At 35.9% G+C, this 25,903-nt stretch overlaps 1 protein-coding gene across 1 annotated transcript; it reads left to right on the top strand.

Annotated features, from left to right (window-relative positions):
• The first annotated feature begins 5,665 nt into the window (after positions 1-5,665).
• On the top strand, positions 5,666-7,795 carry LOC107776659 (myb-related protein 306). Its single transcript, XM_016596567.2, has 3 exons — positions 5,666-5,999; positions 6,230-6,359; positions 6,728-7,795. The coding sequence occupies exons 1-3, from the start codon at positions 5,867-5,869 to the stop codon at positions 7,509-7,511; spliced, it is 1,047 nt and encodes a 348-aa protein (XP_016452053.1). The 5' UTR covers positions 5,666-5,866; the 3' UTR covers positions 7,512-7,795.
• Positions 7,796-25,903: the final 18,108 nt, after the last annotated feature.

Below are 25,903 nucleotides of genomic sequence, written 5' to 3'. Positions count from 1 at the left end.
AGTTGGTAAAATCTTGAAAATCCTCTTGGTTTAATTTGAAGATTTGAGGGTCGAATTGATGTCGGATTTTGGTAAAATTGGTATGGTTGAACTCGTGGGGAGATAAGGAACCAGTTGATGTAAAAATTTCTGAGTTTTGAGAAGTGGGCCCGGGGCTCGGGTTTTGCTAATTTCGAGATTTTTGGTGCTTTTCGATTGTTTTTGCTTGGGCCTTGTTCCCTTAGCATATTGTGACGTATTCGTTCTGATTTTAAATAGATTCGACGCGCGTGGAGGCCAATTTGAGGGGCAAAGGCATCACGGGCTAGAGTTTTAGCCAGTTCGAGGTGAGTAATTGATGTGTAAATGATATCCTGAGGGTTTGAAACTCCGGATTCGCACATCGTAATGCTATATTGAGGTGAGACACGCGATTGGTAATGAGCGTAGGGTCGTTTACTGTAGGGGATTGTGACTTGGTCCGTCCCGAGTGATGTTTTTACCGCGTATTTGATTGAAGCATAATTGTTATCATCATTATTTGTACTGATTGCTATATTTGGGCTTTGTGCAAACTATTTGGACCCTTCAGGGATTGTTATCACTGTTCTTCACTATTTGACATATTACTTGATCTCAGTCCTATTGTTTAATATTGTTTTACAAACTCAGCCACTTTTACTTAGATTTGAAACTTAAATAATATTTCTAATGATGTTTTGGGCTGAGGAGTACTATTTTATTATTGCCCGAGGGGCTTATGTGATTTCTGGACTGAGTATGGGATCGGGATGCGTGCCGCAACAGTATTATATCGATATTGAGGCCGAGGGCCTAGTTGATGCCACGAGATGGCTTGTTATTACGCTTGGGCCGTAAGGGGCCCCTCCCAGAGTCTGCACACCCCCAGTGAGCGCCGTCGACGATAAATAAATGGATCGGGCTGCACGCCGCAGCGGGTACTAGAGAGTACCGTTTTATGTGTTGCATTTCCTTATTTATCTGTCATTTATCTGCTTATCCGTGGTAGTAATTATGTACTTCGATTTCATTGGTTTATCGCTTTCATTCTACTTGTCTTAAATTGCCTAATTATAGATTACCCTGTGCTTTTCTATGATTTCTTATTCTCAGCCATTATTTATGTTTATTACTCACTGGGTCGAAGTACTCACATTACTCCCTGCACCTTGCGTGCAGATACAGGTGCATCTAAGGCTGAGTGAGGATTATTTCAGTTGAGTAGCGCATATCCGGGAGCATCAAGGTAGCTGCATGGCGTCCGCAACCCTGATCTCTCCCTTCTATCCTTGTTTTTAATTAGTATTAGATGGACATGTATTAGGTTGATAAACCTGTATTAGAGGCTCAGACTTGTGACACCGGATCCTTTTGGGCTATGTTGTAGGATTATTATTGAGATTCCGCATGTTTTGGCTCTTATTTCAGACTTCAAGTATTATGACTTGGTAAATTATTTGTGGTAATTAATCACGAACTGTGTGAGAAATGGGTTAAGGTCATTATATGGTCGGGCTTGCTTAGTAGTGTGTTAGGCTCCATCACGACCGGGGTTGGGGTCGTGACATATACGGATATATATTTTCAAAAAATTCAACATTATTTGATTCTATAACCATATTATTATGAATGCTGGGATTTTCTAATTTGTGAACCAGAAATCGATATGCTTTACTATTTGTTGCACATCCTATGAAAACATAATCAACGGTTTTATGTCTTATCTTTACCCTTTTAGGTTTAGGAACTTGCACTTTTTTCAAATACCCTTATACTTTAAAATAATTCAAGTTGGGCTTTCTTCTTTTCTATTTTTCATATGTAAATGGTCGCATTTTATTATGGTGTACTCGATTTAATATCCGATTATCCATAAGAATGGCTTCCCACCACAAGTTCTATGGCAAACCAGAACTTATCAACAAAGCGTTCATCATTTCCTTTAATGATCGATTCTTTCTTTCTGCAATCTCATCGTGTAAGGGGTCGTTGTTTTATGAATAATTCCATATTCTAAAGATCTCTTCAAAAGGAGATTCATATTCACCACCCTTATCACTTCTTATCTTTTTGATTTTCTTGTTAAGTTGCATTTCAACTTCATTTTTGTATTGCTTGAATGGACCTATTTCTTCATCTTTACTATTAAGTAAGTAAATATAGCATATTGAGTATTGTCGTCAATAAAAGTTATGAAATACTTCTTTCCACAACGAGATGGTATTGACTTCATGTTGCAAATATCTGTAAGAATTAAGTCTAAAGGATTTGAATTCCTTTCAACTGACTTATAAGGATGTTTAACATACTTATATTCCACACATATTTGACATTTGATTTGTCGCATTCAAACTTAGGCAATACTTCCAAATTAATTATTTTTCACAAGGTTTTATAATTGACATGTCCCAAGCGTATATGTCATAAATTATTTGACTCAAGTAAGTAAGAAGAAGCTGACATTTTATTATTGTCAACAACCATTACATTCAACTTGAAAAGGCCCTTAGTAAGGTAACCTTTTCTTAAGTACATCTTGTTCGTACTTATTACAACTTTGGCCGAAACAAAAACACATTAAAATTGTTCTTGACAAGAAGTGAAATAGAAACTAAGTTCTACCGTATTTCAGGAACATGACAAACATTGTTCAGAGTCATCACCTTGACAGAGGTCATCTTCAGGAATATCTTTCCATAATCTTTAGTCTCCTACAAACAAAATATACGATGAATACAGAAAAATAAATATTGAGTTTCTCAAGCTTGTTAGTATTCTGTATTCCAAAAATATATATTAAAAAATAGAAACAATGTAAAACCAGAAATGTAGAAGAATAGAATTAATCCAAGCCCATTGAATTCACAGTGTTTTCCTAAGGAACTTAATCCCCTCATAGTACCAGAGGTTTAGGATTATATCGTCCCAGGATAGAACAGATAGCCTCATTGGTGTAGCGGTACTTCAAATCCCAGTGACCAACGAACTCAAAGAAAAATAGTAAATCACACTTACTGCTTTTGTTTCTGTTAAAACAATGCAGAAGGAAGAAGGAAAAATCATAATTTTTGTTAGAGTTGTCAAATGGGCCGAGCCGGTCTAGCCCAGCCCAGCCCACGTGGTCTTAGCAATTGACGGGTTGGGCTGGGCTAGCCCACCATTTTGATGGGCCTTATAATGGTCAGCCCACCCCAGCTCTATGTGGGCCGCGGGCCCCACCGGGCTAGCCCATCATTTTAAAAAATATAATTTTATATTTTTTCTTTAAGTTCTGACCTAAAAAAAGATAATTATTTAAAATTTAAAATATATCTTATTGGAAAAAATTCGCAAAACTTAATAATTTTTTATATTGTTCTAATATATCACAATAAATACTAAAAAAAGTAAAAGATAGGACTATATTTCATTCACTAAAAGTCAAACATAAAACAAACTATTCAAGAGAACGTTCATGATTCTTATGAGATATCCAACACATCATCTTCATCAAACACATTTGAATCCGCTTGTGACAAAGTTGTCTTAACATCTTCACTTTCATCTACAATTCATATGCAATATTAATTAGCTAAATATTAAAAATAATTAAATTTTAAAAATTAATGATATTTAAATTCACATAAAAAAGATATTACCAGTTTAAGTTCGGAAAAACTTGTGCAGCTAATTTCAAGTAGTAACAAGTGTTTGGATATTTTCATAATAAATGCAACTTCTGTACTTTGTAAGAATACACCATCAATGCTAAATGTTAATTCCGATGGTACAATGGTAATAAGAATGCTAAGTACATCACGCACCATCATTGAAAGATCGGGATATTTTCTAGAATGGACCTTCAAATATATGACAACATCATCTCTTGAAACTTCTCAAGATCAAGTTTTGGTTCCTCTTAGTAAAGATCCAATTCTAACTTTCCATCTCTAAAAGCAGTATACTTTTTTATTTTTTATACATTTTAAATAAATATTTTTTTAGGTCCACGGGCCAGCCCGGCCCAGCCTCAGTCAAGCCTCACGGGCTTACTCGGGTCGGGCTTAAAAGCCTCGTTTTTAAACGGGCTCCAAAAATTCTAGCCCAGCCCTGCTAAATTACGGGCTGGGTCGGGCTGGTCCAATGGGCTAAGCCCATATTGACGACTCTAATTTTCGTAAAGAAAATCTGAGGGAGAGTTCATGTATTTATATCCAAAACGTTGAGTAATACTGAAGAGTTGCAACTCTTCATATAAGGCTGCAACTCAAAATGGTTGTTTTATAAAATTGCCATTTACACAAACTGCCAAATTAAAATTAAAACAGGAAAAATAAAATGGAGGAAAAAAATTAAATTACCATTACAGAAACGGTCTAATTTGGATTAAACAATATTGCGTTAATATTAACAAATAATTTGGTCCAAAAAATAATCAATCAAATCATTTGACCGAACCCTAATCCGAACCCGAACCCGAAGCCGAGCCGAGCGAGTGATGATGACGATGATGACGACGTAAGGCTTGTCTTCTACTCAACTCTTTAAGAGCTAGAAGAAGTGCAATTGTATATATACTCATCAAAACTCTTTTCCTCCTCCAATATGGGACAGTATCCCTTTGTCAAATAGGGGAATTAAAAAAAATTATTTTCCCTCCATTTCACATTCACTCCATTTTAAGTTTGGACAAGCTTAAACACAACAATCCCCCACATGAATGGGGAATAGCTATAACACGAAAATATGCATGAAAAATACTGTGTGATTTACAAGCAAGGATTAATTGCATCTGGTAAGTATGTTTCCCTTTGAACTTTCCGTAGTGAACTTATATTGGATATACTCGATCAATCGCTAGATTTGATACCTTTGAACCATCGAATTTTAATGTATACCTAGGCAACCATAAGTCACACAATCAACCTTTAACCGCCTTTGGTGCTGATTGTTGTGTTCATTTCAGCCATAAACATCGCCTGATTTCATAAGTACGTAGAGAATTAGCCTTGCAAAATATGTACTTTTAGTTTTTATAATTGACTAAAGTAAAATATTGTTAATATAAAAAAATATATCAATTATTTTTACAATATTATTTACAAAGTAATTAATATATTTTCAAGAAACAATATCTATCTTAAATTTTAAATTTTATTTTATTGATAAAGACATATAATTGTTAAAGCTTAATTTTTAATTTTGATAATTAATTTTATATTTAAAATTTAATTTAACTGTGTAATTACACTTATGCATCTAAACACTACACTTGTAATTACACTGTAATTACATTCTGACAAACAAACGAGCCATCGTAATTACAATATTGTGTAATTACTATCCTAATAATTACACCACATCCAATTACGTTGGGGCGTTCCAAATAATCCCTTACATATCTAGAGGGAATTCAACAAGTTATGTATGTATTTTAAACTCTTTCGAGTCATGTAAAGGTCCATTCAGATTTCAAGATGATAAATAGTAGTATTGAGAAACTGGATATTGAATGTCACGCGGTTTTGTGAGATGGAAAAAGATAAAAGAAATTAAGGATTAAATTAATTAAAAGCATAAACAAAGAGCTGACTTTTTGCAAACAAATGAGTAAATGCTAATTGCTGTCATTTTGACTCTTTTTGTTGGGGATAACCCTTTCACCTCTTCATCTTTGGTCAGCGTAAACATCACCTGGGTCTTTTCTCCCTTCTCTCTCTCTTCTCAAATCATGTATATATATAGACAAGAACCCCCTTTGTCTTAGATGCTATATATTGTCTCAACATTTCTTTCATATCACAAGAAGAGCTAGTTAGATAAACAAATAAAGCTAAGTACTTTATTTGTTTTCACACTTGAACTCCTCAAAAAGACTTCTAATAAAATGGGAAGGCCACCTTGTTGTGATAAAATTGGTGTGAAAAAAGGACCATGGACACCAGAAGAAGATATCATTTTGGTATCATATATTCAAGAACATGGTCCTGGCAACTGGAGAGCTGTTCCTACTAATACTGGTAAACATCCTAATCTTAGTTCTTTTTTTTCACCCCTTCCATTTTTTTTTTTAAAGTTTTTTCTTTTTCTGAGATTTTGGGGTTGGTTAAAATCATTAAATATGTGTAGTTAATATTCTGCAGCTCTATCACCTCCTTCTTGAATGAATACATCAATCTCATTAATTAGATCAACTTTTTACTCACAACCTTTTGTTAAAAAAAATAAAATCTTTGTCTTGGTTTTTCAGGATTGCTTAGATGCAGCAAGAGTTGCAGACTTAGATGGACTAACTATCTGCGTCCAGGCATCAAGCGTGGCAACTTTACCGAGCATGAAGAGAAAATGATTATTCACCTACAAGCTCTTCTTGGCAACAGGTACTAAATCAATCTCTAAACAAGAATTTAAACAAATTCTTGTTTTTCTTTTTTGGTTTCTAGGGCTAAAGTCTAGGGCAGACGGAATTGAGCTCAATATTTTTGACAAGGAACATACATATATTGACACGAAACATATATGCGTATAAGAGAAAAAACCACTATAATTTTGACAATTACTAAATTTGAACATATATTTATAAACAATAAATTCAATGTTAAGTATCTTTAAATTAAGTTGAATCCATCAATTTTTACAAAATCTCAATAGAGATATTTACTTGTTCAATTTTCCAGCAGGTATGGTTGGATCTTATATCATTTATCTAACTCTTGTCTCTTTTTTTTTTTGGTTCTTGTTGATATAGATGGGCAGCCATAGCTTCATATCTTCCACAAAGAACAGACAATGACATAAAAAATTACTGGAATACTCATTTGCAAAAGAAGCTTAAGATTCAAGGTCATGATCATAAGGAAAAATCATCATCATCATCATCTCAATCAATCTCAAAAGGACAGTGGGAGAGGAGACTTCAAACAGACATCCACACAGCTAAACAAGCTCTTTCTGATGCTTTATCCCTTAACAAAATAACCACTGATTTCTCACCAAATATTAATCCTAGTACTAATTCTTTTCCTGTCCAAACATCTACTAATACCTATGCATCTAGTGCCGATAACATCTCTCGATTGCTTCAAAATTGGATGAAAAATTCCCCTAAATCATCTCAAAGCATATCTAATAACTCAACCACTAGCCAGTGTTCTTTCAACAATTTATCAATCGGGACGAGTTCGAGTTCTAGTCCTAGTGAAGGGACCATGAATGCACCAACACCAGAGGGATTAGACTCACTCTTTAGCTTCAATTCATCCTATAATTCTGATGTTTCTCAGTCCATGTCGGCGGACGAGGTTGTTGCTTTCACACCTGAGAATGCTGGAATTTTCCAAGTCGAAAGCAATAAACAATATTTGCCAAATTTCAAGGATGAAAATGGATTTTTATTCCAAGAAGGAATTAGCAAACAAAATTTGGAGACGGAAGTACCCTTAACTTTGCTGGAAAATTGGCTCTTTGATGATTCTAATGTACAAACACAAGAAGAGCTAATGGGAATTGGAAGAGGCATGGAATGGCTTTGAGTAGAACTTCTCATTTGTTTTGAGGAAATATAATCTTGAAGAAATAATGAAGGATATATTTCTTCAAAACAAATATTGGCAGTTTTGGTTCTTTTTTCTATTTTCAGGTTGTTACTTGTTAGGCTTTGGACTGTATAGGTTTTAATCAATTTCTAGCCTCAGTAGAAAGTTTTTAGAAGAGCATAAAAAAGTGTAACTATATATGTAACCTTAAATCAGCAAATGTACTAGATAGAAATAATAAAAGCAGTACTCTATGCTAAGAGCTTCAACTGTTTGTACTTTATGCTCCACTTTATTTTATTTTTTATTTTTGGTTGCTCAACTTTTTGGGTATGATGTGAGAAATGAGAATTAGGGTTTGACTTCAGATGCTTCCAAGTTCCAATTACATCATCAACAGACAAAAATGACGGGAGTTTATTTTCATATATCCTGCCTCTCTGGCATGATGGGCATATACATCTTTATTTTCACCACGTAGTTTTGACCACAAAGAAAGAAGAATATTTTCATCGTATACAGAGCACATATAGCATCATTGTTCATTATTTTCTAGTTATCAGATGAGTGTACCCTATATGCATAATTGCACATACTGGACAGGATTCTGTTCGTTAAGCCAGTTGCTAAAATCATCTTAATTATATTGAAATGAGAAAAAGCCATGGATGCAGTGGTAGACCCACCCTTGTCGAAAGGGTGTCAATTGACACACGTCTACAGCTAAAAATAACACCGTGTAGATGGATAAATTATATACGTCATATATACTACTATATATGTCGAATTTTCTTAAATTTTTTGTGTATTACTTATTTTCTTAATAAATATTTTGTGTATCGCTTTGAGTGTTTAATCATGAGTAACAAAATTTTAAGCCCAGAGAAAAAGATTAAGGAATTACGTATTGCTTTTTGTTTACCCTAAAAAACGGATAACAATTAAAATTGTAAATGGCTTTAAGGTACGCGGATTAATTCGATATAAACGGTAAATTGCATTAAATTAAACAGATAAAGGTATAGTAAATTATCAAACCAGATGGTTCCAACCTTAATGAAGTATCCACCCTCGTCAGACTCACAATGGCCAACTCGGATGAACCAGAATAACATTAATAACTCATTCCAAATACATTAAGACGGCACACCAATTAATACTATGAGTATCATTGTAGATTATGCATTTCATTTATTATTTTTTAATCGGTGTGCAAAGTCCATAGTGGATAAGTAAAAGTGAACGGAGGGAATACTACTTAGTATTTTCAATTTATTTTTCAACATATAATAGATAGGGGTGATACAATAAATTTTTTATGTTATTTATTGTGTTTTAAGGAGTGCACTAGCCAATAGTGGACAAGTAAACTTTAACGGAGGATTAATTATATGCCGCCAAAGCTACACAAACTTCATTTAATTTTGTGTCCGTGCTATTTTTGATATGCAATTAATTTTATCCTAAAAACTGTAAAGTATAACCTGTTGAAATTGGCAAAATGTTTGTCCCACATCGGTGGGAAAACAAAAGTTGGGGGGATTTTCCCCCGATAAAAGAAGGCTTAATGTTTAGGATTTAAACACACCTCTCATTTGTCTTCTCATCTGTTTAAGGCATTTGTATCTTCTCTCTTTAGTATTATTTCACTTGTATTTTTGGAGTGAAATAAAATATTGGTTGTGTCCGAGGAGTAAGCTAAATTAGCCGAACCTCGTAAATTCTGGTGTTCCCTTTATTGTTGCTTTATTGTCTTATTTATTATTTGGTGACTGTCATAATTTTTGGTATAGTAGTTGTGACTTATTCACACTATATACATTTGGCTTCCGCAACAATTGGTATCAGAGCCAAGGTACTGTCTAAGTATGCTCTGTGGTTGCAGCATAGTCTGATCTTCCACATCAGAAAAGATTTATCTTGGTAACTGAGTCAAGGTTCTGTCTGAGTATGCTCTGTGGTTGCAGCTTAGTCTGATCTTCCACACCAGAAAGGAAATAATCTTGATTTGTGTCGTCAGCTATTAAATAATATTTGTGTCAAAGATGGGAGACAATAAACAAGAAGAATCTACATCAAGTGTCAACAATACGTCATCATTGGCATCTTCGCTTATGACAATAATTGTGTCAAATGCGAAATTTGCGGTAGAAATATTTGACGGGTCCGGACATTTTGGGATGTGGCAAGGCGAGGTTCTAGATGTCCTTTTTCAACAAGGGCTAGATCTGGCCATTGAAGAAAAGAAACCAGATGTTATTGGAGAAGAAGATTGGAGAATTATCAACCGTGTTGCTTGCGGTACCATTCGATCCTACCTTGCTAGAGAGCAGAAATATCCATACACAAAGGAAACTTCTGCAAGTAAATTATGGAAAGCACTGGAGGATAAATTTTTGAAGAAAAACAGTCAAAATAAATTGTACATGAAGAAGAGACTGTTTCACTTCACCTATGTTCCTGGTACCACGATGAATGAACATATCACCAGTTTCAATAAGTTGGTCACAGATTTGCAAAATATGGATACAACTTATGATGATGGTGACTTGGCCTTAATGTTGTTGGCGTCACTTCCTGATGAATACGAGCACCTTGAAACTACTCTACTCCATGGAAATGACGAAGTTTCTCTCAGAGAAGTTTGTTCGGCTTTGTACAGCTATGAACAAAGAAAGCGAGAAAAACAGAAGGGCGGAGAAGGAGAAGCACTATTTGTGAGGGGTCGTCCTCAAAATCAAATGAGGACAAAGAAGGGAAGATCCAAGTCAAGATCCAGACCCAGCAAAGATGAATGTGCTTTTTGTCGAGAAAAAGGGCACTGGAAGAAAGACTGTCCGAAGTTGAAGAATAAGGCCAAACATAACAATGGAAAGGCCATTATGGATTCAAATGTAGCTGATTGTGATGATTCAGACTTCTCATTAGTTACAACAGAGTCATCAACATCATCAGACATATGGTTGATGGACTCGGCTTGTAGCTATCATATGTGTCCCAACAGGGACTGGTTTGTGGAATTTCAAGAAGGAGAATATGGAGTCATCCACACAGCGGATAACAGCCCTCTTACCTCATATGGCATTGGTTCAATACGATTAAGGAACCATGATGGAATGATCAGAACATTAACAGATGTTCGATATGTACCGGATTTGAAGAAGAATCTCATCTCTGTGGGAGCCCTAGAATCAAAAGGGTTCAAAATCATTGCAGAAAATGGAGTGATGAGAGTATGCTCTGGTGCACTAGTGGTAATGAAGGCTAATCGGAAGAATAATAATATGTACCGCTATCGTGGCAGTACAGTTATTGGGACAGCGACAGTGACATCCAGTGACGACAAAGAGGCAGAAGCAACCAAGCTATGGCACATGCGCTTGGGACATGCTGGAGGAAAATCCTTGAAAACTCTATCAGATCAAGGATTGTTAAAAGGAGTCAAGGCTTGCAACTTGGAGTTTTGTGAGCATTGTGTTAAAGGGAAACAGACAAGGGTTAAATTTGGTACAGCGATCCATAATACTAAAGGTATTTTGGATTATGTACACTCTGATGTTTGGGGTCCTTCCAAAACACCTTCATTGGGTGGGAAGCACTATTTTGTAACCTTTGTTGATGATTTTTCCCGAAGAGTATGGGTGTATACAATGAAGAGCAAAGATGAAGTGTTGGGAATTTTTCTCAAATGGAAGACGATGGTGGAGAATCAGACAGGCAGGAGGATCAAGTGTATTCGCACAGACAATGGAGGTGAATACAAAAATGATCATTTCAATAAGGTCTGTGAAAATGATGGCATCGTCCGACACTTCACTGTTAGACATACACCACAACAGAATGGAGTGGCAGAACGTATGAACCGGATCTTGCTGGAGAAGGTACGGTGTATGTTGTCCAATGCTGGCTTGGGCAAAGAATTTTGGGCTGAGGCAATTACATATGCATGCCACCTCATTAATCGTCTACCATCTGCTGCTATTGATGGCAAGACACCATTTGAAAAATGGTACGGAAAACCTGCTGTAGATTATAACTCTTTGCACGTGTTTGACTCAACTGCATATTATCATGTGACGGAGTCAAAATTGGATCCAAGGGCAAAGAAGGCTATTTTTATGGGAATTACTTCTGGAGTCAAAGGATATCGCTTATGGTGTCCTATGACAAAGAAAGTAATATTCAGCAGAGATGTTACCTTTGATGAATCTGCTATGGTAAATAAGGTAACAGAAGACACCAAACAAAATAAAGGTGCTTCTAAGCAGGTGGAGTTTGAGGGAAAATTTATTTTTCCTACACAAGAAGCAGAGGATGAAACAAATGAAGATTACCCTCTGGAAGGAGAGCCAGTAGAGGAGATTCCAACTCATGAACCTCAACAACAACTTGAATCAATAGCAACCAGCAGGCCAAAAAGAACAATAACAAAACCTGTTCGTCTCATAGAGACGGTTGCTTGTGCAACCTCAATTGTAGCTGATGATGTTCCTACTACTTATAAAGACGCTGTCCAAAGTTCATAAGAAGATAAGTGGAGGATTGCCATGAATGATGAAATACAGTCCCTTCATCAGAATCATACATGGAGATTGGCCAATCTCCCGAAGGGAAAGAAAGCAATTGGGTGCAAATGGGTATTTGCAAAGAAAGAAGGATTTCTTAACCAATTAGATGTTTGCTACAAAGCAAGATTGGTGGCCAAAGGATATGCTTAAAAGGAGGGAATTGATTACAATGAAGTGTTTTCTCCAGTTGTAAAACATTCATCCATTAGAATTATGTTGGCTTTGATAGCACAATTGGATTTGGAACTAGTTCAGATGGATGTAAAAACTGCGTTTTTACATGGAAACTTGGAGGAGGAAATCTACATGACTCAGCCAGAAGGATTCAAAGTTGTTGGAAAAGAAAATATGGTGTGCAAACTTGAAAAATTGTTGTACGGATTGAAACAATCTTCTAGACAATGGTACAAGCGATTTGACGAGTTTATGTTACGGCAAGGGTACAAGAGAAGCAAATACGATCATTGTGTATATTTGCACAAGCTTAAAGATGGTTCCTTTGTATATCTTCTCCTATATGTTGATGATATGTTGATAGCTTCCAAGAATTTGGAAGAAATTGATAAGTTGAAGATTCAACTGAAGAAGGAGTTCGAGATGAAGAATTTGGGTGAGGCAAAGAAAATTCTTGGCATGGAGATAATTAGAGATAGACGTTCAAAGAAACTCTGTTTATCTCAAAAAGGAATATTTGAAGAGAGTACTTCAACGTTTTGGTATAGATGACAAGACTAAGCCAGTTAGTACTCCACTTGCTTCCCATTTTAAGCTAAGTACTATTATATCGCCAATGGATGAAGCTGAACGAGAGTATATGTCAAAGGTACCATACGCAAATGTTGTTGGTAGCTTGATGTATGCAATGGTTTGCACAAGGCCTGACATTTCACAAGCTGTTGGAGTTATTAGCAGATATATGCACAATCCAGGAAGGAGCATTAGCAAGCTGTGAAGTGGATTCTACGGTATATTCATAATACTGTAGATGTCGGGTTAGTTTTTGAGCAGGAAGACAATTAGTCTGTAGTTGGATATTGTGACTCAGATTTTGCGGGTGATCTGGACAAACGACGATCAACTACTGGTTATGTGTTTAAATTTGCAAAGACACCAGTTAGTTGGAAGTCTACTTTGCAGTCAACAGTTTCTTTGTCTACAACAGAGGCAGAGTACATGGCTATTACAGAGGCTGTGAAAGAGGCAATTTGGCTTCAAGGATTGCTAAAGGAGCTTGGTGTTGAACAAAAAGGTATCACAATTTTTTGTGATAGTCAAAGTGCTATTCAATTAGCGAAAAACCAAGTGTATCATGCAAGGACGAAGCACATTGATGTTCGGTATCATTTCGTACGAGAAATCATAGAAGAAGGTGGAGTCACAGTGAAGAAAATTCATACTACGGAGAATCCTGCTGATATGCTGACAAAGGTGGTGACTGCGATCAAGTTTCAACATTGTTTGGATTTGATCAACATTGTTGAACACTGAAGATTGAAGATGAAGACACAACCAAAATTTGTTATTGAGAGAAAATTGAAGATGTGGAATTTTGCCAAGGTGGAGATTTGTTGAAATTGGCAAAATGTTTGTCCCACATCGGTGGGAAAACAAAAGTTGGGGGGATTTTCCCCCTATAAAAGAAGGCTTAATGTTTAGGATTTAAACACACCTCTCATTTGCCTTCTCATCTGTTTAAGGCATTTGTATCTTCTCTCTTTAGTATTATTTCACTTGTATTTTTGGAGTGAAATAAAATATTGGTTGTGTCCGAGGAGTAAGCTAAATTAGCCGAACCTCGTAAATTCTGGTGTTCCCTTTATTGTTGCTTTATTGTCTTATTTATTATTTGGTGGCTGTCATAATTTTTGGTATAGTAGTTGTGACTTATTCACACTATATACATTTGGCTTCCGCAACATAAACCATATGATGGTGTCGCCTTAATATACCGTAGAACGCATTTAACAGCAACCCAATGTATCCAAAGGATTATGCATGAAGTGAGACACCTTGTTCGCCACATAAGCTATGATAGTGGCATTGTCAAATTCTAGTAGTAACTCTTTAATGGAAGCTCATCAATTTGTCTCCTTTTAATGTAATCCTAACTGAATAGAGGGAGCTAGCTAGCAAGTATTTCTGTGTTTATATATTTATGGTATTTAACTATATTATCAATTCCTCCGTATGACCGCCATTCAGAAGGTTAAGAAGTTGGTACCAAACAAGCACCGCCATTCAGAAGGTTAAGAAGTTGAAAAAGCTATTGACATTGTGGTCGGGACTTATGTAAACATTTGAGTCAATGGTTAGACCTGTCAATATCAGTTTCCTGGAAGAAAGAATTTGAAACATTATAGTTGACTCAGATAAAGTCAATCAAATCAAGGACCCAAGTATTTACTCTTGAGATCTTCCTTTTTGATTGGAAGAAAGAATTGGAAACATTACAGTTATCTCAGATAAAGTCAAAGCAAATCTTTTAACCTTTCATAGTTGGAAACTTTAGTTTAGAGAGAACATTGAGACAAATAGATATACTGGTACCAAAACCTGGTACATATATATTAAGTTGTAGAAATTTGATAATAATGAAGATTTTTGTTGTGCAAAGTTCAACATATGCAGTTCCGGTTTAAATTATCAGGAAAATAAATTGGATATTCAACCTGTTGGAATTTTTGTGGAGGAGATAGATAAGTCCGACTTATTGAATATTGTGTAAAGAAATTGGAGTATTTTTTTTTTTTTGGGCTAGAAAATTTAGGGGGAAATGGAGATTTCTTAGGTTGGTAGCTTGACTGACAGTTACTGAATCTAAAATCTAACTGTTCTTTTCCTTGAAAGAAAATATAAAATCTACTAGGAAAGGGCTACGCACTTGTATAAATTAAGACTCGATTCTTTTTTACTAATTAGCAAAGCCTGTCAAAGTTAATGAAACTGTGATACGAAATGTCTACTGGGATATTTCCTTTGTGTATATCTCATATTTGTGTTAATTAATTACCATCATCTAAAGTTTGTTTTGTCAAATTCCACATAGCAACCATCCTAACAATTCAACTTAAACCAAATCATCAAGTGGTCAGTTTCTATCATAGAAGACTTCTTACACTTTAGGAGCTATCCAAGCTCTCAAGAACACAAACAACCCTTATATTGATATATAGTTTATTCTAGAGGATTTCTTAAAAAAGCCCTTGGCTTCTCAGAAGGTGGCTTAACGCTAAACCAACCCCACTAGTCCTTGATTTCCGTTTATCATAATTACTAAAATACTGTTTAGAAAATCTAAATTAAGGGGCAGCAACTATAGCCAGAAAACCTGCACGCATAGGGAAAATGCAATTGGGTATTAAATGCAAAACATGTAGTAGATGGGTATTGGTTTGACTTGTTTAATTGTTTCTGACCACACACCACCGCCAGCGGCTAGTGCAAGTCAACCCCGTCCAAGCCCAAAACCTAGGTATCTTTGAAAAAACGATGTTTACATCAATTTAGTAAATTGATCCATATCATACGGTCTAAAACAATTTCTAATTTCCTTTGTCACTTTATTAGAATTTTTGTTTGTGCCAAGGAAATTCAACACTTTATATGACAATAAACGGTATATGTGAAAAAGCCACTTTTTTGAGAGCACATTTTCTTCCTTCACAGGCTGCTTGAAGCAAAGTAATCAAAGATGGAGCTTTTCCTCAAAATGACAGAAGAAAAAGAAACCAAATAAAAAGAAACTGGAGGCACGGTCATTGAACTCTAAAGGAAGCTTCCCTTACACACAACATTTGACGATTAAAGTAATGTCGAGTGATGACATTTAAGCTGGCATATGTAGTTGCAGGAGCCAGGAGGTCATGAGAGCCCATATTTGTTTTTGCCCACTCCTTATAAAAAACTTCTAATGTCTTAATCATTTTAATTAACTTCATATTTCGTGCTCCAATTAACACTAAGAATCTGTAGATATTAATTTTTAGAACTCATAAGTTTCATCAAAACAATCTTCGATTTTACTAATATTATTTTAAAATCTCTAATATGTATTTTCTTCACTCACTAATCAAATATTGAACAAAAATATTTTTTGTGACTTCTATAATACAAAATACACTCATAATAATAAATTCAAAATTCTAACCAAGCATCGCCGATTGCTTTAATACTGAATTCATATGTAAAGTTTGTTAAATAATAGGGAAATTTACGCAACTTGGCAAAAATAATTAAAGTTTTAGTTATTTCAGTTCAACTCTTTTTACTTTTACAGAGCAACTATTAACACTTATTCTTCGCATACAATGAATACTTAGGGTGTGTTTGGTATGAAGGAAAATATTTTCTGGAAAGTGTTTTCTAATTTTTTCATGTTTGATTGACTTAAATGTTTTGAAAAATATGTTTTTCTACCAAAAGGGGGAAAAATATTTTTCAAAATTCTTTTTCAACCTTCCCCACCCTATTACCTATCCCCACCAATCCTAGCACCCCCACACCCCACCCTATCCACCCATCCCCAAACCACCCCTACATCCACCCAACCCCACCCCATCCATCCCATCCATCCCCATCCACCCTCACTGTAACGACCTGACCTATCGTTTTGAGCAATTGCATTCAGTTTGGTAGCTTGAGGTCATGAGTAGCTTCATATGGTGTATTATGACTCGCGTGTATTATCGATTTTGGTTTTGAGGTGCCTCAGAATTGATTTGAAAGAATGATTCTCAACTTGGAAGAGTTAACCAAGTTTGAATTTTGTGTGTTTGACCTCGGATCAGAGTTTTTAGGGCCCCGGTAGGTCCGGATGATGATTTTAGAGTTGGACGTATGCCCGGATATGCATTAAGATGTTCCTAGAATGTTTCGGCACTATTGACAAAAATTGGCAATTTAAAGGATTGGAATATTCATAAGTTTGACCGGGTGTTGACTTTGATGATACCAGGTCTGGATTTTGGGTTCGAGAGTTGTAATAGGTAGTTTATGTCATTTGGAACTTGTGTGCAAAAATTAAGATAATTCCGAGTTGATTTGATATTGTTCGGCACACGTTTTGGAAGTTAAAAGTTTAAAAGTTCATTAAATTCGATTTGAGAAACGACTCATGGTTTTGATGTTATTTTGTGTGATTTGAGGCTTCGAGTAGATTTTTATCATGTTTTGGGACTTGTTGGTATGTTCGTACGGGGTCCCAAGGGACTAAGGTGAATTTCAGATTGATTTTGGACTATTTCCTTTCATCTTGAATTGTTGGTTTTCTGATGTCGCAAATGGTCTTCGCGATCACGATATTGCGGATGCGATCGCAGTGCATATACTGGAGCTCAACCTTTTCCTCTATGCATTTTCCACCGGTGAAGCGCGTTCGCAGACCTTAAGTTGTTAGACCATCACATCACAGGAGTACGTCCGCGATCGTATTGCAGTGTGGGAGATGGGGGCTTTGTTCATAGTGTCCGTGAGGTCTTGGATGCGTTCGCGAATGTAGGCGTCTTTGTTCATCTACGTGCCGTGAAAGCGAAGTGTACTTTATGTGGGCAACGAGTTTGCGCTTCGCAAACATGAGGCTTCTTTCGCGATCACGAAGGGTATCCCTGGAGCAGTGTAAAGGTACTCTATTTCGAAAGTCTTGGTCATTTTATCATATTTTGAGCTATGGTGCTCCGATTTGGGCGATTTTGGAGGTAATTTTCATCACATGGATTGGGGTAAGTATTTTCTACTCAGTTTTGATTATATTCTATGATTCCATCTTCGAGTTTGGCATTTGATTGATGATTTCAAAAGATAATTTGGAGGTTTTTGTCTAAACTTTTCTAAATTTAATATATGAGATTTGAACATCGATTCAGAGTGAGATTTGAGTGTAATTAGTATGGATGAACTCGTAATCGAATGGGTTGTTGGAATTTGTGGGATTTGTTGGATTTCGAGGTACCGACCCGGGTTTGACTTTTGGTTGACTTTAAGTATTCGATTAAAGATTCAATCTTTATGATTTTAGTTTGTTTCCTATGACATTATTTGATGATTTTTTAGTTGCTTTTGGCTAGTTTCGAGCAGTTCGGAGGTCGTTTTGTGCGAGAAGGTGCTTCTAGTATATCGATTTGGCTAATTTGAGGTAAGTGTCTTGCGTAGCTTTGTTGGTGGAATTTTTCCTAATAAAATGATATTATTTGCCATATACGGGGGTGATGCATATATGAGGTGACGAGCGTATATGCATGTGCCAGGGGTTAACCATGCTTGGGGGTAGATTACACAATTTTTTGTACCTTGTTGGACTATGCGATTTCTTGCTTCATGTTTTACTTGACATCAATAGTAACATGAATATGGATTTCAATGCTAGGAACCATGATTTAGCTTATTATAACTCGACTAACATTTGATGGATTTTTTGTGAAACTATTGATGTGCTAAATTTGTTCATCACTATACTTAATCACAAATACATCGCCACGATCGCTATTCTTGAGATAATTTGATTCCATACTTAAAATAATGATTGCTTTTGAGATTTGTTGAGATACTAGAGCAATAGGGTTCTTGAGATTTATTGAATTGTTATTGTCTTGAGAGCTATGATTGATGTTCATTTGAGGTATTTGGTTAACCACTCTTCTTGATGTTATTCTTGCTTCATACCGTGCTTGCCATTATATTTACATTATCATGTGAGAATGAGAGTAAATATACGAAGGGTGATGCCGTGCCATTGCTTAAACATTATCAAGTGAGGAAGAGTGTAAAGCACGAAGGGTGATGTCGTGCCATTTCATAATCTTTACGCATGAAGGATTATGCGGTACCATTTCATATACATTATCATGTGAGGAAGAAAGTAAATCACAAAGGGTAATGTCGTGCCATTGTATTTACATTATCACGTTAGAATGCGAGTAAAAAGGGTGATGCCGTGCCATTATTTTCATATTATCATGTGTTCATGGCATGAAAGGTGTTTCCATACTGGCAAGGACGAGATACATGCATTATATTGTGATATCTTTTCCTTGTGTATACATTTATGCCTTTATATTGAGTTGTTATTGTTGCACCTATGTTTTCTATGTGACTTGTTGTTGTTGTTCTGTCTTTGTCCTCTACCTCAACTGTTGTTGTACTACCTATGCCTTATATCTGCTTAGATTATAAAGATCATGTTTTTTTTCTTGTTTGTTATACTTACATCTATGCCATTTCTCATTTGTTGGACTATCGTATAAGCCTTCTACTATGTTAGTTATCCATGCCTTCTATTTGTTTAATGTATATAGATCATGCTTTCCTTCTTGTTTATTATATCAACATGTATGTCATTTGTCATTTGTTGCACTTTCATATAAATCTTCTACCATGTTAGTTAGTGAAATTTATGTTCTCCTATCTTAATTGCTATCATTACTTCTATGCCTCAACCTAGTTTGTTACCACTGTCCAAATGCACTACCTTGTTCGTTATTTCTACCTGTGTACTTCCCACTTTGTCGTTACCGTCGTTGGCATTTCTTTCACCTTGTTGGTACTGTTATATGTGTGCTTGAAGAAGAAGAGATAAATGCACTTCTACTTTATTGTGACATTCTTTTATTTGTATAGTACAATCTGGAGAATAAAAGCGGTAGCTTTTCGCATACATATTACCCCGCTACAAGTTGTAGTAATAGAATATATCAAAATTCTGTATTATTTATAGTCTCAATATAACCAACCACTTTCCCGAATAATTTAGAAACTCAATAAGTTTTTTTGAGATTTACTACGACACAATACATTATTGATAATTAATTTTGTTTCTCCAAAATAGTATAATTGGCTCTTCTCAAGATCTCAATTGATTGTGTACTACCATACATTCATCAACATCCATATGGTGAATATCTCCTTCAAGGAAAAGGTTATACCATTATGGTCATGGTCAAAATCATTATAGTTAAGATATGCTGCTTCCATTACTTTTGCCCTGTAATAATCATAATGCCATAATATTTTGGCACAATCATAATAGGTACGTGATCAATGACCATTTAAGCCATAAAAATAAAACTATTTTCTTATTTCATTTTAAACTTCCTTCTAGAGGTGAGTGTGGTCATGACGACTCGATAGGTCATTTTGAGAACTAGCCTTAATTTTAGTGTTCCAAAACCTTCCATAGCTTCATATGATGTTATTGATTTATGGGCATGGTCCGTGTCCTTTTCCGGAAAGCTTTTACGAAATTTTTTTGAAGAAAAAGAGAATTTGACTTAAAATGAGGCTAGAGTTGACCACGGCCAATATTTTTGGTAAACAACCTCAGATCGGTATTTTGACGATTCTGATAGGTTCGTATGATATTTTTGACTTGTACGCACGTTTGGTTAGGGTCCACGGTGATCCGAGTACATTTTTGTGCATTATGTGGAAAATTATGAAAGTTGAGTTTTAAGTTGAAATTCAGAGTTTTGGTGAATGTTTCTTGTTATTTGATGTTATTTTGATGATTTGAGGCAGAAATCAAGTTTGTAGGATATTATTACGCTTGTTCGCATGTACAGTTTGTAACCCGGTTTGGAACCTGAGGGGCTAAGATGTTATTCAGCAGTGCTAGTGCAAGCCTGCAAGCCTCACATTCGTGAGGTATTGCTCGCATTTGCAACCTTAGTTTTTCCTATCAAGTGATCGCATTTGCAAAAGGCACTAGGATTGGGGGACTTCACATTCACGAAAAGTTAACCGCATTTGCGAAGATAGGGAAATCACAAATGTGGCTGGAGTCTCGCACTTGTGACTCTAGCAACTCTAGGGGAAACTTTGCAACTATGAAGCTTAGTTCGCATTTACGGAAGGAGGGACCTTCACAAATGCGAAGGTTTTGTCAAATTTGCGACTTCTGTACAACTGATGCCCTGATCGCATTTGCCATCAGTGTTTCACAATTGCGATGTTAAGAGTTCACAATTGCGACATCTACAACAAGGTAAAAGATTGGAAAATCGGGACTTAGCTCATTTTACACTATTTTTAACCCTAAGCTCTCTAGAGGCGATTTTTGAAGAACCTTTTATTCCCAAATCCTTTAGTAATTGTGATGACCCGATAGGTCATCTAGAGTTTTAAACCTTAATTCAGTATTTTGAAACCTTAAATAGCTTCTTTTAGACTTCCTTGATTTGCGTTCACAGTCTGTGTACTTTTCTTGAAAGGGTTTTACGTGAAAAATTGATTAAAATGTAAATTTGTGGCTTAAAAATTCAATTGAGTTGACTTCGGTCAGTGTTTTGAGCAAACGGACCCGAATCCGTATTTTGACGGTCCTAGTAGGTTCGTATCGTGATTCAAGACTTGAGTGTATGCCCAGAATCGAATTCGGAAGTCCCTAATTCGAGTTATCGCAATTTGTCGAAAATTTGAAGTTTAAAGAATTTATAAATTTGATTGAAGTTTGACTTTGTTTCTACCCGGTCCGAATTTCGGTTCTGGAGCTTGGTATAGGTTCATTACTATATGTATGTCTTTTCTGTAAATTTAGTGCAAAACAGAGTTGATTTGACTTGATTTGGACATCCAGTTGTTAAAATGAAAGTTCTTGAGTTTTGTTGAAAATTTTATTCGTTTTGGTGTCCGATTCGCAGTTGTAATTATTTTGGTATTTTGACCGTGCGAGCGAGTTTGTATAATATATTTGGACTCGTGTGCATGTTTCATTTGGATCCCCTAGGGATCGGATGAGTTTTGGATAGGCCACAGAGTTATTTCAGACTTGGTAGGATAGTTGATGCCTCCTTTGTTGCTGGTGTTCTAGTGTAGGTCTAGAATTTGCAAGATCTGGCTCGCATTTGCGAACAAGGCTTCACATTTGCGAGCATGGGCAGGCTGGGGGATGTTACACCCTATATTTTCGCACATGAGAGTATTCGTGAGTTAATTGATGTAAACTCAAAATGAGATCATCCTTGAAAGTACATAATGTAAGTTAATCATGTTACCTTGGGGGTTACAAATATTTAAGATTATGAATAACAAATACCAAGAGTGTTGGAAGGTTAGAAGCTAAACGAATTGGAGAAGATAAGTTTCGTCGAAAGTCGACAAGAGGGGAAAGTTATAACAAATACTTTTGGGGTGATACTAGGGTTCTTAATATGATAAGGAGGTTATGTTATGAGTTATTTTAGTCATATGAATGTGGTGTGTTACGTTTTGAAGTCAAGCAAGTCGTGAAACAAAAGTTGGCAAAGGTAATCACAAGTTACATTCATAAATATGCTAAAAATTAGGTTAAATATAGCGGAGCGTTTCTCCCAATATACTTGGAATTACGGGATGATCCACATATAAAATTGAAGATCTATGAGTCTAGATTTTAACTCATTAAAAGGTTTGTCGATACGACATCGGAGTAGAGAGATATTTGCGATTTTGCGAGACTGCACAGACTGCATAGCTGACAAGTAGGTGTATCACTAAAGTTTTTTGGATAATACATTTCGTATGCTACATGAGGTCTTTTTGGGACATATTATATATCAAATTGAAGGTCTTGGAATCTAGTTTCCAACTCAGTTAACCGTTCTCTCATATGATATCCGGATGAAAAATTATAAGCATTGGAAGAAGGACCAATGCTAGGGTGCCAAGTAGCACCTTTTTGACTTTTCAACAAAATGGGATATTTACATCCCTTATTTCATCTCTTTCCCCATTTTTCTACAGAGAACGACAAAAAACCACCTATAACCTTCCCCTCAAGCTCTCCACAAGGATTTCCAACAAGATTATCATCCGGGGCACAAAATCAAGTAGCGATAACATTAAAACGATCCCAACGACATAAGTATCGCTATACCATCTCTCTTTTTTCTTTGTAGTTATATTTTTTCAAGGTACTTCATAGTTAAGAAATGTATAATTTCTGTAATTTAGTGTTTAAATATCAAGGAAGGTTGATAAATAGGTTTTCTAATAGTTAGAACTCACGGGACGGTGATTGGAAGCCGTGAGTTCGATTTTTTCCCACTTTTAGTGGGCTATTTTATAGTCCAATTATGTTGGCCTATTTTGCTGCTAATTTATGGAGTTTGGAAGGATAAAAGGGAATGGAGAAATGCTTCATGTGGTAGGGTAATAGGTTGGTCTCTCGTTGTTTTAAGTTCAGGCTAATTGACAACTTGTTGATTGGGTATGTTATGGTATATTTGGGGTTTTTGTTGTATTGAATGTCCCGAAGTGTAATTAGGTTGATTTTGAGTTGCTGATTGTATTGTGTTTGTATCTCTCCTATAGTAGGCTTGAGGGAGCAGTAAAATTAGGGGAAATGCTGCCCGTTTTATATTAGAATCGAGTTATCGTTTGAGATACGTAATATACTAGCACCATCTAAGTCGTACAAGTATTTCTTTGTTATTGAGATGGCACGCTAGTTATCATAAGCTTGTTGTGGAGTTTCACTAACGACTTGAGGTATGTTAAAGCTATCCTTACTTTCCTTTTGGCATGATCTATATGATACCATGAAACGAGCAAACATGCAACCTTCACAAATAATTCTATTCTTAGAAGTACTAGGGTAGCCTATGTTCTGGATTCCTCATATGTCCTACTATCATATCGTCTCTTTATGGGTCTCATGACGTTCCGAGAAATCTTACTGACTTACTTCATTATGCATTGCATTCATTTATACATGTACATTTACCCATGACCAAATGGCATTATATACGCGTATATTATATGCATATGGGATATGAGAAAAGGTTATGGCATTATATATGCACCACCACCTGATCAACTGGTATACGTTGATGATTTTGCCCATAGTGGCTGAGATGATATCATGGGATGCCCTTAGAGGCTTGATGATATTATGTACGCATATACCTCTGCATGATATGACATTTATACGCGCATGCATGACATTATAAATGTTTCATGATTCACAGAGCTATTCAGACTTACAGGTTGAGTCATTTACTTCATATTTCTTTCATGTCTTTTACATATTGCTTTCATGCCTTACATACTCGGTACTTTATTTGTACTAACGTCCTTTTTTCCTGGGGACACTGCGTTTCATGCCCGCAGGTCTCGATAGGCAGGTTGACAGTCCTCTTAGTAGGCTATTAGCTTAGCGGAAGGTGTTGTTGCACTCCATTTTCTCCAAAGTTGCCTGTTTGGTCAATATGATTTGGATATGTATTGATCGGTATGGTGCGGCCCTATCCCGACCTTTATGATGTTTATGTACTCCTAGAGTCTTGTAGACAGAAGTCATGTATATGGATACTTGTATTATCTTGTCGGCCTTATATGCCCGTATATCGCATACATAAGCTTCTATATCATGTTGGGTTATCCCATGTTAAGTATTCTCTTACGTTTTATTCTAGTTATATCAAGATAGCCTTTCCATCTCATTTACCTATGATAGTATGATACGAAAGATACATTACATTGGTACTCGATTGAGTAAGGTACCGGGTACACGTCGCGACCCATCGGTTTGGGTCATGACAGAAATGGTATCAGAGCAGTTCTATCCTAGGGAGTCTACAAGCCGTGTCTAGTAGAGTCTTGTTTATGGGTGTGTTGTGCACCACACTTATAAGCAGGAAGCTACAAGTCATTTAGGACTGTCACTCTTTATTCTTACTCTAGATGGTGTGGTAGAGCTCAGTTGTAAGAATTCAAAGTCTTAAATTTTATTTTATTCGTAATACAATGATACCTACATCCTGAAAGACAGTTGGTAAGAGATTGAATGTGGTTGTGGAAGAGTTGAGTCCAAGGAACTCAATTTTGCATCATGCTTATGATGAGTAAATGTGAGGTCTTCAGCAGATCATGTGTGTACTAAGATGTGTAAGCTTCTTGATAAGCAGCTCTAAGGCAAGAATATCTATACTTGTATGGTAAAAAGGAATGAGAGAATCGGAAGGTAGACACAAGTTTCAGCAAGTAAATGAAGCAAGATGAAGAAAGGTATGAGGTACCTAGCTAATGAATATTATCAGTATTTACAATTCATGCAGAGAAATACATGCATTCTGAGTTACTTCAATAGTAACAGAGTTATATACAATTGACCACACCCATCTCAATTATTCCCTATGGGAGCTGGCAGATATAGTTTAAGAGAATAATGTAATATCTGGATCAAGTTGGGGTTAGAGTAACCAAAAATTATGGATGGATTGTTATCATTAGTTAACATTTCCGAAGAATAGTGCAAATGTGGTAATAGATCTCCTTGTGAGACACCAGATGGTGAACTCTAGAATAGTGCAACCAGATATGAATACTAGAATATTCAAAAATTTTAGAAGATAGGCAGTGGAATCCTAAAAGGGATAAATATTTATCTTAGTATGAATCCCGCCTCTAGTAAGAGAAAGAGAGAGAGAGAGAGATAGAATTTTAGGCGTCCTGAAGAGGCAGTGAGATGAAGCAAGGGGAGCTAAAAGTGAAAGAACGTTTTGTTGAAGTTTTCAGAATAAAGTGATAGATAGAAATATTAGTCGGAGAATAGGAAGAGAGTAAATGAAGCATTATGAGTAAGATGTGATAAATGGGTGATAACGGTAAATCAAAATATGACAGGATGACAGAGTCTACAGTCAAGTGAAGGGAAATACAAGAGGTGACAAGCCTTGATGCAATAAAATAGTATAAGCCATAAAGTTATATCCCCATTTCGAGAAATGAGTTGGTGGCTCCAACGTGATTACCAGAAGGAAAAGGTATACTACGGAGTAATAGAAATAAATATGGGCTGGTGAACAAGATAAAATAAACATGAATTGGGGATCAAATGATTTGATAATAGTC

The sequence above is a fragment of the Nicotiana tabacum genome, chromosome 20, assembly GCF_000715075.1.
Source record: "Nicotiana tabacum cultivar K326 chromosome 20, ASM71507v2, whole genome shotgun sequence".
Classification (NCBI taxonomy): domain Eukaryota; kingdom Viridiplantae; phylum Streptophyta; class Magnoliopsida; order Solanales; family Solanaceae; genus Nicotiana; species Nicotiana tabacum.
The sequence above is the reverse complement of the archived record's forward strand: the minus strand, read 5'-3'. Positions and strand labels throughout refer to the sequence as shown.

Excerpts from the sequence above, each read along its gene's own strand:
- LOC107776659 (XM_016596567.2), top strand. The coding sequence starts at position 5,867 with ATGGGAAGGCCACCTTGTTGTGATAAAATTGGTGTGAAAAAAGGACCA. Across the intron at positions 6,000-6,229 it reads AGCTGTTCCTACTAATACTG|GATTGCTTAGATGCAGCAAG; the intron begins GTAAACATCCTA and ends TTGGTTTTTCAG. Across the intron at positions 6,360-6,727 it reads CAAGCTCTTCTTGGCAACAG|ATGGGCAGCCATAGCTTCAT; the intron begins GTACTAAATCAA and ends TTGTTGATATAG.